General features: G+C 43.2%; 1 protein-coding gene across 2 annotated transcripts in view; it reads left to right on the forward strand.

The window, feature by feature from the left end:
• The first annotated feature begins 689 nt into the window (after positions 1–689).
• IMPDH1 (inosine monophosphate dehydrogenase 1) overlaps positions 690–13,022 on the forward strand; it is a 208,289-nt gene continuing 195,956 nt past the window's right edge. Inside the window, exon 1 of one of the 2 annotated variants that reach the window (XM_040413529.1) lies at positions 690–861. In XM_040413529.1, the coding sequence (XP_040269463.1) occupies positions 722–861 (140 nt within the window). In that variant the 5' untranslated portion in view covers positions 690–721. The remainder of the gene's footprint in view (positions 862–13,022) is intronic. The other variant, XM_040413533.1, reaches the window with a different exon arrangement.

The following is a 13,022-nucleotide window of genomic DNA, read 5'->3' on the forward strand; positions in this document are numbered from 1 at the left end:
CGCTGTATGAGGGCTGCAATACGGGCACGGTCGGGCAAGGTCCGTGTGCATGAGCCCTAAATCAGGGATCAGTCACCTCCATCTGTTGTGGAACTACAACTCCCAGAATCCTCCTTTCAATTGAATGGGGGGGTTTACAAGAACAGCTGCGCATGCTGGGAGTTGTAGTTTGACAGCAGTTGGAGTGCAGGAGGTTGCTGGTCCCTTACATCGCAGTATTATCTATCTGTACCAGGGGCAGTATCTATGGAGCAGAACCTGAAATCCTGAGACTTTGCCCAGTCACTGTCCTAGCCCCTGGGTTCCTGCAGACTTATCTGTCCTGGGAGGTCTGGGACCTGAGATAAAGGTGCCCTGAAGAAGGCAGAAGCCGGTGAGACACTAATAACAATGCGTCCTCTGGGTGGAGACATCTCCTGGAGACAGAAGCTGAGGGAGAAAGGGGGCAGGGATTCTGCAAGTCTGCAAATTCCCCGGCTATCAGCAGGTTAAACACTCCGATCCTCTTTGACTGCAGATAGTGCTCAGCTCAGCAACCGAGGGCACAAGCTGCCTGGTACTTAGCCCCTGCACAGCTTCCTGTGTGAGCCGCTGCCCCACAGCATGTCTCTGTGAGTACCTGGCAGAACTGCTGGCCATGGACGGCTACAGGTATGAGGGGGATGCCCAGCAAGGACTCTATGACTTCAGGCTCATTGTGGGGGATGTGAGAGAGCCCCCAATGCCCCCTTCTCAGACTTCACAAAGAAGACCTTTGCTAAATGGTTTCTCCCCTGTACCCAGTGGGCACCTTCATGGGCATGAGACAGCGGCTCAGCGGTACAGTGCCACTCGACTTCAGGCCGGGTATGAACCTGAAAGGTAAGGGCATCACCTCTTTCTGGTTGCAGTTATTCTTTCTCTGGACTTGATGCTTCAGAGTTTTCCTGCAGGAACTGGATTAGGTTCACTAGGACTGGCACTGAAGGGTTAAGTTGGCTCTGATAAAAGTTTTTCTTTTTTACTTTATACCTTTTTTATTCACACATCCAGATGCCCCATGTACAACTCTATCACAGTGATGGAAAGGAAGCACTGGGAGATTACTGTTAAATCTGGCTACATCGTTTCCATATGGAGACATCCCAATATTGCCCTGTGATCTAACGTGGTCACATTAGTGGAAATATCAAATTCATGTAGACAGCTCCTAGCGGCTCTCATCCTCCAAACTGCCGGCCACAAGGACAGGATTCAGCATACAGTTTTGGAAGCCAAAATCAGGAGTGGGTCAAAAAAAGGAGAGAAAGTATAAAGGCAGATAAAACCCTATTTTCTAATTTTTCTCCTGATTTTGGCAAAAACCTGACCCTGTGGCCGTACCCTAAAAAAAGGAGCAACCAGTGTAAGGGCTCATGCACACGACCGATATGTATTTTGCGGTTCGCAAAAAATACTGATGACATCCGTGTGAATTCCATATTTTGCGGAACGGAACAGCTGGCCCCTAATAGAACAGTCCTATCCTTGTGCGTAATACAGACAATAATAGGACATGTTCTATTTTTTTTGCGGAACGGAAATACGGGCATACAGAAACAGAATGCACATGGAGTAACTTCCGTTTTTTTTGCGGACCCATTGAAATGAATGTTTCAGCATACGGTCCACAAAAAAACAAAACGGACACGGAAAGAAAATACGTTCGCGTGCATGAGCCCTAAGGCTAAGTTCACACATTAGTCATTTGATCAGTTATTTCCAAGTGCAGATCTTTCCCTTATACTCCTGGTTTTGGCTCACCATCACTGATGGAAATAACTGATCAATAACTAGAGTGTGAACTGCGTCTTACTGGTGTATATATGGAGATTGGAAGCCAAAAGCTATACATTATGTCTCAGGCTTAGTACTGCTAAGAGGGCATCATACACTTATTAGTTCTTCAAATTGTTGATAGAATTTAAAAGGATACTGATTTACAATCTCTGCGTAAATAAAATCTAAGCAAATGGGTCAGAGGTCTACAACCTGTTGTCAAACTACCATAATGTGGTGAGATTTATCAATCATGCCAAGAATCGGCGCGGTTTTCTTCTGGCCGATTCTCTCTGCATGTTTGCCGGGTTGCAGCCAGATCTCTGCCGGTCCCCACTATAGTAAATGTGGTCGAAAAGACTTCCCGCAGCGCCTGGCAGGCTAGAACAGCCTGGCGGATCTGCGTAACGCAGATGTGAAGCAGGCTTTAGTTGCCCATAGCAGCTAATCAGATTGAGCCTTTTATCTTCCAAAGAAACTCTGAAAAATGAAAGATGGAATCTGATTGGTTGCTATGAGCATCTAAGCCAGCTTTCCTCTGCACCAGTTTTGATAAATCTTGCCCCTTGTGCCTTCAGGTTGGAAGTTGTAATTACAGAAGATCTGGCATGACACAAACTGATGACCACAGGCAAATGTTTAATAGCTACATTAGGCCATGCCTAAATTTTGCAACAAAGTACCGTACAACACAAGTGAATGTGGTCTTGACAACTCCTATTTAGTAACATTTAAAATAATCTGCAGTGGATTCGAGGCATGCTCTGGCTTTTCAGATCCCCTATTTGTTGTGCTGTTCTTGCTCCACAGAAATTACCCCGTGCAAGGCAATAGGTGAAATGCTCAGCCATGTCTCCATTGAAATCTGCATAAGGGTACTTTCACACTGATCAGTTTTATCCTAATGCATTCTGAATGGAGAGCATTCCATTCAGTATGCATCAGGATGCATCAGTTCAGTCCCTCTTACGTTTTTTTGGCCGCAGAAAATACCGCAGCATTCTGCATTTTTGCTCTTTGGCCAAAAATCCTGAACACTTGCAATAAAATGCATTAATGCCGGATCCGGCCCCAAGTGTTGCAGAAAAACGGATCCGGTTTTGCGGTCTGCGCATGCGCAGACCTTTAAAAGTGATATAAAAATAAATACCGGATCCGTTTTCCCGGTTGACAAGAAGACGGATCCGGTATTGCAATGCATTTGTGAGACGGATTTGCATCCGGATCCGTCTCACAAATGCATCCGTTTGCGTCCGGATTGCGACGGAACTGCCTGCCGGAATCCTCTGCCGCAAGTGTGAAAGTAGCCTAAAAATCCACATGTAACACATACACATTTTATTGCGGCTTTCCCACGTTCAGGACTTGGAATCTGCTAACATTCCTTATGCACTGCAAGTGAGCAGGGTGTTTTCTACCCACTCACATGCTCCACCCTGAGGTCTTCTTCTGCCCTGAGCATGGTCATTCTTCTGGCAGATTTGCCCCACATAGATTAGCCCCATTGAATGGAGCTACGGTAATCCTCCTGCAGATTTGCTGGTACGTCCGCAGCAGGAATCTGAGTCTGATCCTGGGATTTCTGCAATGGGTGCTCTAGGAAATACACTTTGGAATTGCCACAGACAAATCTGAGATGTATGAATTTACCCTGAGGCTAGTACCCTATAATATTTTATATGCTATGTGTGAAAACAGCTTAACAGCCATGAATTTGTACGCTGCCTTTCCAATATTCGATAAGGCCTACAAAATATATTGCTAGGATCAGATTGGTTGCTATGATCAACTTCTCCTCTTGCTCGCACATGTTTCGATATCGTTTCCCCAATATACTTTGCCTTTGAAAAGTATCATTATGAGTTGTATAACATCTGGCAAGAAACTGCTCGCACTTCATAGCATTATTCATTGGTATTTCCTGTATCAGCCCATGGTTACACTGTCCAAGAAAAAAACGTTATGTAGTATTTTGATGCCACCTTATAGCTGATCATGCATTTATGTTGTATTCAGGCACTTTAGAAGAAGTTCATGGTGAGCGTAGTAAATTCATGAGTTAGAAATAGTGGCTTATGGCACTACGTATTGTACAGTAGGGCAGTTTTACTAATCAAAAGCTAGAATTCTGGTCAAATTGAACAAGAATTCTAGCAGTCTTTTTCATGCACCACATGCATCTGTCATCATGATCAACCCCATTAAATCAGGATTACTGCAAGGTAGGGTTGATCTTGGTGCACTCAACGCTACCTCGCCTTCTTCAATCAGACGTTCCATTACAGAGAAAACCCAACTTGTATTAATATGCTAATGAGGAGTACAGATCATCAAGAGGCAGGCCTAGTACCTTGGAGCACTTCACCTCCTCCTCTTACCTAGTACCTTGGAGCACTTCACCTCCTCCTCTTACCTAGTACCTTGGAGCACTTCACCTCCTCCTCTTACCTAGTACCTTGGAGCACTTCACATCCTCCTCTTACCTAGTACCTTGGAGCACTTCACCTCCTCTTCCCCTCCACCACGCTCCCTCGCACAGTGATTAACAAGGACAGGGATTCTTAGGCTACTTTCGTAGATTTATTCCGGCCGCCTCTCGGCATGTTTGCTGTGCTGCCGCCCAGCGGCAGCACAGATTCGGCAGCCTGTTCACCCGCCAGAACAGCCAGCCGGAGAAGGCTGCCGCTAGTGTGAAAATAGCCTTACCGGTGAGATTACAATAAATTGTTATTGTAATCTTGCCAAGACATGTGCAAGATTTCAGGGCCAGGTATCTGAATAGTTAGAATGCCTGGCACTGTTAATCACTGTGGGAGGGGGCATGGTGAGGAGGAGTTGAAGGAGTGTTTAGTGCTGCTAGACCTGTCCCTCGGTGCTTTGAGCACCTCATTAGCATATTAATACAAGTTAGAATTCCTCTGCAATGGAACACCCGATTGCGGAAAGCAATGTAGCATTGAGCTCACCATGATCAACCCTACCAGACAGTATACATGGTTTAATAGGGTGATCATGGTGACAGATGCTCTATGTTTTATAAACTTCTTCTCTACTTTATCTATATGGATGAGTTCTAAGTGCAATAGCGCAATGGCCAATATGAATCAGCACAAACTTTTTAAAATAATGTTTTATATATATATATTCATTTAAAGGGGTTGTCTCGCCTCATCGTGTCCTCTTTATTATGTGTATAACTTTATGTCAAGTGATTTACTAATGTATATCTATTTACCATTATGCCTCTGTGATCCATTAGTTGACATTTTCAAACCTTTTAGACCCTGCTCGTTTCTAGGGGTTACGACCACCGCTGCAATGCAGTAGTAGTGGTCGCAGTAGCTTGCGTACTGTAAGTGAAGCAGCCAGCCTTTCTGGTGACCGGGAATCGCATTACAGCCCAGCCCCGGCCACCTCGTATCTATAATTGCCTAAGCTCCTATTCCCGGTAGCAGCTCGTTACTCCTAAAAAAGAGCTCCAGGGCACACGCAACGCCTTGGAGCTGTTCTATACAACTATTACAACAGAGAAAAAAAATTATCTGCTGAAGGTCTGCTATGCCGAGGCTGCTAATGATTCTAATACACTAGCAGCCTCGGGAGCACGCATGCCCTGCTTGCCTGTGCTGTCACTCAAAGGAAGTGGCCACACCCACCAACTAAGAAACGGTACTCACAGACCGGCAGGGAAGAGAGCAAAGCAGGAGTGAGACATCCCCTTTAATTGAATATACTGGTTAGGCTACTTTCACACTTGCGTCAGAGCATTCCGTCGCTGGAACTGCCTGCCGGATCCAGCAATCCAGACGCAAATGGATGCATTTGTCAGACGGATCCAGATGCGGATCAGTCTGACAAATGCATTAAAATACCGGATCCGTCTCTCCGGTGTCATCCGGAAAAAGCGGATCCGGTACTTATTTTTTTCACTGATTTAAAGGTCCCAATGCAGCAATTTTGCGGCACTAATACATTTAAATGGAAATTAATGCCGGATCCGGCATTCCGGCAAGTGTTCAGGGTTTTTGGGCGGAGAGAGAACTGCAGCATGCTGCGTTATTTTCTCCGGCCAACAAACGTAAGAGGGACTGAACTGATGCATCCTGATGCATCCTGAATGGATTGATCTCCATTCAGAATGCATTAGGATAAAAAAATATTTTTTTTCGGTATTGAGCCCCTGTGACGGAACTCAACACCGGAAAAGAAAAACGCTTGTGTGAAAGTACCCTTAATGCAATATTGTGTTTTTTATAGCAAGGACCCTGCTAATTTATACATATTGTATTACTGCTGCTAATATATTTTTACTTTGTATTATTTTTAATAAATAATTGATTCAATATACGGTAGTTTGGTGTCCGGTCACTGCAGGTGGGGGTATGCCTATTATATTATGATTATACCATTTTATATATCTGGAGGTTGGTTTGTCAGATAGTAGAACCCCTCTTCCTGATCTGAAAGAGGAGAACTGCTGAACCGCTTTTTTCTATACTTTTCCAGGATAACCCTTTTAATGGTGCTGTCCCGGATTTTGACATTGATGGTGATGGTCAGACATCTCGTACCCCTGTAGATCAGCTGTTACCTTGTGGCTCCGGCACCTGAAGTCTGTGTAGTTTTGGCATCAACTTCTGGTGCCGGAGTTACAAAGTGGCAGAGGTGCGTGGTGTCAAACTCGAGCCAATCTGATATTGACTGCCTATCTTTAGGATAGGCCATCAGAATCAAAATCCTGGACAGCTCCCCCATCAGCTGATCAAAGCGGTATGTACAGAAAAAGATTACTCTCTCATTAGTGCCACCTGTTGGAAGTGACTCCCTATTCATCTGCATCTCAATTAGAATATCATTGAAATGTATTTCAGTCATTTAATCAAAAAGTGAAACCAAGCCAAGAAATTCGATTTGTTACGAATTAATTTGTCACAAATCGCTATGAATCAGGTATATCCTGCCTTGGGGTATGGCCACATGGAGCAGATGCCTTTCATGTAATAATGAAAACCACACTGTATAGTCGGTCTTCATTGTTAATGGAGATGCGGCTGTTGCTGGCATGGGTTTGGCTGGTTAGGTGGGAGCACAATATGCATATTATTGCTGTTCTGTCCTGCAATCTACTGCAGGTGATTTGTCAGTAAACACTGGATATTAATCAGCTCTGGAAAACCCACTTCTTCAACCCCAGCGCTCTGCTGCCCTACAGGTGGGATCCCTTCTTCTGCCTTCTGCTTTTCCTCCTTTTCCACATCATCTAATATCGATAAGAATATGTCATCAGAAAATCCAGCTCCCCCTCTCTGCATCTTGCTGACTTTTCTAGGACATGGAGACTTTGAAGGATGATGTGGAAGAAGTAAGGCAGGCAAAAGATGTGTGTGGTCATCATTAAAGACCTGGCCCCCCTAAGGGGGTGCAGACTGGATGGTATTGGCACTTGAATAAATAAAGGCTTCCATCTTCTATTAATCATTTTCAGCAACACTGTCCCTAGTGCATGAACGCTTGCCAAATCTCTCCCTATGCTCAGCTCACAGGACAGTGGTGGAGAGCACGCGGGATGAGGGTTTTATCAGGCTTCGTTTAACACTAGTCATCAATATAAAAAAGCAGGGAACCCCTATAGGTAGATTGTCTATGCATTTTACTTTGTGGGTTTTTACCCCAGTTTATGTACTGCAGAATTGTTTTCAGTGCACATTTTACTTCTTTAATAAGGTGCTTTGTGTATTTTGAGACCTGTTGGTAGCAGACGATTATACTTATTCAGACCTTTAACCAGCAGGAAAGGAGTTTCATATTTAATGGGTTATGAGACCAGCAGGTGTCTTGGATCTGTTCCCCTGTGTTTCCTTTGGCTGACTGGTTTAATTCTATTACATGACTGCTGGTAAGAGTCATTGAGAGCAGCAGTGGGGATGTTGGCTGTTGAAAGAATGATGGCTACTTTGCACTGTTTTGGGCTAAGCCTTAATAAGAAAGTGAACATTATTAAGTGTTTCTGATAAATTCAACTAATATTTTCATTTACAGTACACCCAAAACTAAATTGCTGTTAATGATAAGTGAGACATATAAGGTTAAAAAATTTGCAAAATTGGACCATTTCATTGTTTCACTTCGTAATATCTACCATAAAAAAACTTTGACCCAGATTTACAAAAGTGCCTGCACCTACAGTGTCGCAATTTTGGCACTATTTGGGGCAACTAGGGATTCTCCAATTTTTTTGAAAAGGGTGCATGGCTGAGTGGGAAGGAGACATGGCTTAGTGGGAAAGGGCATTGACTAAGATGCGACACTTGCATAATTTTAGTATAAGACAAAAGTGTCTATCACTGCACCAGATTTGGTGACCCAATTCTGGCAACAAATTTTGTCTCAAAATAAGCCAACCAGTAGTAGATATAGAGTGAGTGAGAAGTGACTATTCCTGCACCACATTTATCATCCAGCCTGAGCCCCTGTGATAAATCCGGTGCAGGTCAAGACAGCCTGTCTAAGGTTACACTGTCTACAGGTTTAGTAAATCTGCCCCTTTGAACCTTTGTGAGTATACGGACTACATTGCCAGTCAGAAATTAAAGTTTACCGCAAGTCATAGAAAACTTCAAGTTGTAGAGACATTTCTGAAGTTCGCATCTGTGGGAGGCTGAGTATAGGGACCCCCATTTTTAGCTATAATGAAGGGGTTGTAGTAGGCTTTCTTGTATGGAAGGACTACGGAAACTGCCTGGATGAATATGAGTGCCTTGCAAGTACCTGCTCGTCTCTCCCAGTTCATAGAATAGAGGCCCAATGTACAGTTTCCGATTAGTGTTTCTTGGGCCCACCAGAGGAAATTATTCTCGGGGCTCAAGCCCTATATCATCAGTAAAGTCTAATAGGTTTTGAATCAAAAAGAACCAAGTGGCAGGAGATTATCTCCAAAGTCAGCTTCAAATGTTTTTTTTTTCTCCTGGACCTCTAGGACCCACTATTCCATCAGAGCCTGGGCCTACCTGAAGATCCTCTGGTACTCTGGTGGATGAATCCGAGCCTGCAGATGTAAATGGCATCTGTGGTCTGCTAAGACAAAAAATTAATTCCCTCCTGCTTCACCCAAATTGTTTTCCTAAATTCAGAGATTCAGATAGATATTTAATAGGAAATTGCTTACATTATTTCTAATATACTAGGTGAGTGAACCCAAAGATGGTCCTACACTTTTCTTGTTTCCATATTAATAAATGAACATAATGATGATCGATTCCAACTATTTGCACAATCGTTCCAGTTTATATATTGTCAAACTACTTTTTTTGCCAACTTTCTAATGAAACTAGCAAGTCTTGTAATGCTGTATTCTTGTATATACGTATTATAATTCTGTATGAGAGTTGGATGATATGAGCTGTGATCCTGAGAAAGAACAAATCTCCAGAGGAAAATTGTAATTTTGGACCCCAGAATGCACATAGCCCATTGTAAGCCTTCTCTATCACTGTACTTTTCTGCTTTTCCTAGAGAGCTCTGTGCTAATGCTAAACGCTAGTCTGGAAGGGGCATTCACTTACATGGACTATATGTTACTCCTTCCAGGGTGAAAGCAAATGACAGCTCACTCTTTATATATGAAAGACACTGTAGAGTGACTTAAATGATTATTTTTGTACTTGCAGTTTATAATTTAAAGCGGAGCAAAGGCTGGTTTTCAATGGTGGTTTTGGTCACAGAGGGCAGAAATGATAACTATTCATCCATCTATTTAAAGCCACAGCATAGTTATTACTGTATAGTTTGTATTTAAAAAGATCTATATCTAAAATTACATTGGTTTGAGGGCAGACTTGTGCTCAGTGTTCGGAAGCGGGGCAAAAATGTTGCACTCATTGCTTGTGCTCCTGGGCTTAACTAAGCATATGCTTTTCTTGCAGGACCAGTGCTCAGCATGTAGCAAATGACTTTGTACAATCATTTATGGTAGCATAATAGCAGGACCGAACAAATCCAGGGTGGACTGCAAAAAACAGAACCCTGCCTCCCTTCTGTGGTTTGCACAAGATAATGCTTGTCAGTCCACGTTCATTAAAACTGTCTTACAGTCCATTGCAACCAATAAGAGTTCATTTTGCAGCATCTCCTGTAATGTATAAGTAAGTCATTCTTCATTATCTGTTTTTCAGTGTACGATCATTAAACCCTTAAATGGAGTTGTCTCACTTCACCAAGTGGCATTTATCATGTAGAGAAATTTAATACAAGGCAGTTACTAATGTATTGTGATTGCCCATATTGCTTCCTTTGCCGGCAGGATACATTTTTCCATCCCATATAGACTGCTCGTTTTTCATGGTTACGACCACCCTGCAATCCAGCATTGGTGGTCGTGCTTGCACACTATAGGAAAAAGCACTTGCCTATGTTTGCTCCTTCAGTTCAGGCCACCAAATAGGCCGGCAACCTTTTCCTATAGTGTACAAGCACGGACACCATTGATGGATTGTAGGGTGGTCGTCACCATGGAAACAATGTGATGGAAAAATGAATCTTGCCAGCAAAGGAAGCAATATGGACAATCACAATACATTAGTAAGTGCCTTGTATTAACTTCCTCTACATGATAAATGCTATTTGTTGAAGTGAGACAACCCCTTTAATGATGATGGTGGTGCATGTCAGTGTTGGTAGTTAACTTGTAGCACCGAACATATATGTGTCATTGGGATGGTGCAGGCTCAGCAGATGAGCTTGCACCATCCACAGTGAGAGACAACTGTAATACAGTCAAGCTCCTGCTGCAATGATCGAAATTGGAGCTAACTCTGATCACAGCATTTACTGGGCATTTGAACATTGAGGCAGGTGTGGGGGAAAAATGCTGCAAAGGAAGAATGCTTTAAAAAAAATAGAAGTGTTATGGTGGGTTCATATCACGTTCATGCCTCCATTCTTATATCCTACAGAGTCTGGTAAAAAAAAAAGTATACTTTTTTTATAATGGTAAAAAAGTATGCTTTTTTTTTATAACGGACCTTTATGGTGATCGGATGCCACAGTATGGCATCAGTCTGAGCCATCTGTTTAACGTATACGTTTTTGTATACGTTAAACGGATGGGAAAAACACAATATGAACCCAGCCTTAATAGTTTCTTTTTATTAATTAAGAAATGATATAAAGAAAAGACAAATCTAAATCAAATCAATTTTTGGTGTGGCCACCCTTTTTGCCTTCAAAACAGCACCAGTTCTTCTAGGCATACTTGCGCAGTTTTTGAAGAAACTCGGCAGGAGGTTGTTCCAAACATCTTGGAGAACTAACCACAGATCTTCTGTGGATGTAGGCTTGCTAAAATCCTTCTGTCTCTTCATGTAATTCCAGACAGACTCAATTATGTAGAGATCAGGGCTCTGTGGGGGCCGTATCATCTCTTTCAGGACTCATGCTGAAGATAGGTTTTAATGACATTGGTTGTGTGATTGGGGTCGTTGTCCTGCTGCAGAATGAATTTGGATCCAATCAGAAAGCCCCCTGATGGAACTGCATGATGGATAAGTATCTGCCTGTATTTCTCAGCATTTGGGACACTATTACTCTTGACCAAATCTCCAACTTCTTTTGCTTAAAGGGCTTCTGTCACCCCACTAAACAGTTTTTTTTTTTTTTGGGTTACTTATAATCCCTATACTGCGATTTATCCATACATAATGTGATTAATCATTTTGGTTCAGTAGATTCTGCTAAAAACGTACTTTTATAATATGTAAATTACCTTGCTACCAGCAAGTAGGGCGGTTACTTGCTGGTAGCAGCCGCATCCTCCTCTCATAAAGACGCCCCCTCCTCATGTTGATTGACAGGGCCAGCGAACGGGATCTTTCTCTGCTGGCCCTGTTTGCATTCAAAATCTAGCGCCTGAGCCGTACCTGTCTTCAGTCGGCGCAGGCGCACTGAGAGGAGGACGCTCGCTCGGCCGCTCCATCCTCAATGCGCCTGCGCCGGGTGACGTCATCGGCGCAGGCGCATTGAGGATGGAGCGGCCGAGCGAGCGTCCGCCTCTCAGTGCGCCTGCGCCGATTGAATACCGTTACGGTGCAGGCGCGAGATCTTGATAGCAGACAGGGCCAGCCAGAGAAAGATCCCGTCTGCTGGCCCTGTCAATCAACATGCGGATGGGGGGGTCATTATGATAGGAGGATGCGGCTGCTACCAGCAAGTAACCGCCCTACTTGCTGGTAGCAAGGTAATTTACATATTACAAAAAAATGCGTTTTTTAGCAGAATCTACTGAACCAAAATGATTAATCACATTATGTATGGATAAATTTCAGTATAGGGATAAGTACACAAAAAAAAAAAAAACTGTTTAGTGGGGTGACAGAAGCCCTTTAAATGCAGCCCTAAACTTGCAAGGACCCTCTACCATGATTCAATTTTGCCTGAAGACACTATTTATGAAGACTTCTGGTACAGCCAGTTATCAAATTCATAGTTTCCAACTGTCCCAAATTGTCTGGGATAGTCCCCAGATTTCAGAGTCAGTCAAATTCAGGCTGTCCTGGGACAAAAATGGGGGGAGCTATAGTAAAACCCACCCACGTGTGAGTATTCCAATATGGGTCCGGGTGTTACCAGTGGTGGGACTTAGATCCCCCGATTTTACCAACTTAAACGTTGGTATGTAAGTAATCCAGAGCACCTGCTGCCATTTTGCTGCACCCCAGTTCCTATGTTTTCATGTATAGTTGAGTGGAAACAAGGCCAAGCAACTCAAAACTTTTGCACAGTGTTGTACATACAGTACGAGCAAGGTGGATGAGATTTTTTTTAAATCTCATTCACATGCTGCAGAGAAGACCAGCAAAAAAATTTTGCTGCAAGTTTTGACCGCGGCTTTCTATCCCTGCAATGCAAAGTTCGAAAGCAGGGGAAGAGCTGCTGAAATCCAGTCAGCTATACAGCTAAAACCATCCCGTTTCATATTTTCTTTTTTCAGGGGTAGTTTTTGGCATGGTGCACTGTACATTTTCTGCAGCGGACTCGTACCATGTGAATGTACCATAAAACAGATTATTAATTTTGTGTATCTCTTATCAAGACGAATCCCTTTCTGTATTCCATCACAGACCACTGTGGTATTGGGGCGCTCCAGTATCTTGTTATCTACTGCATTTGTATTTGTACCGTATCTTCTCTATAAGATTGATACCAATTATCCCCTGACAAACCCTATTCAT

The sequence above is a fragment of the Bufo bufo genome, chromosome 1 (assembly GCF_905171765.1).
Source record: "Bufo bufo chromosome 1, aBufBuf1.1, whole genome shotgun sequence".
Taxonomy (NCBI): Eukaryota; Metazoa; Chordata; class Amphibia; order Anura; family Bufonidae; genus Bufo; species Bufo bufo.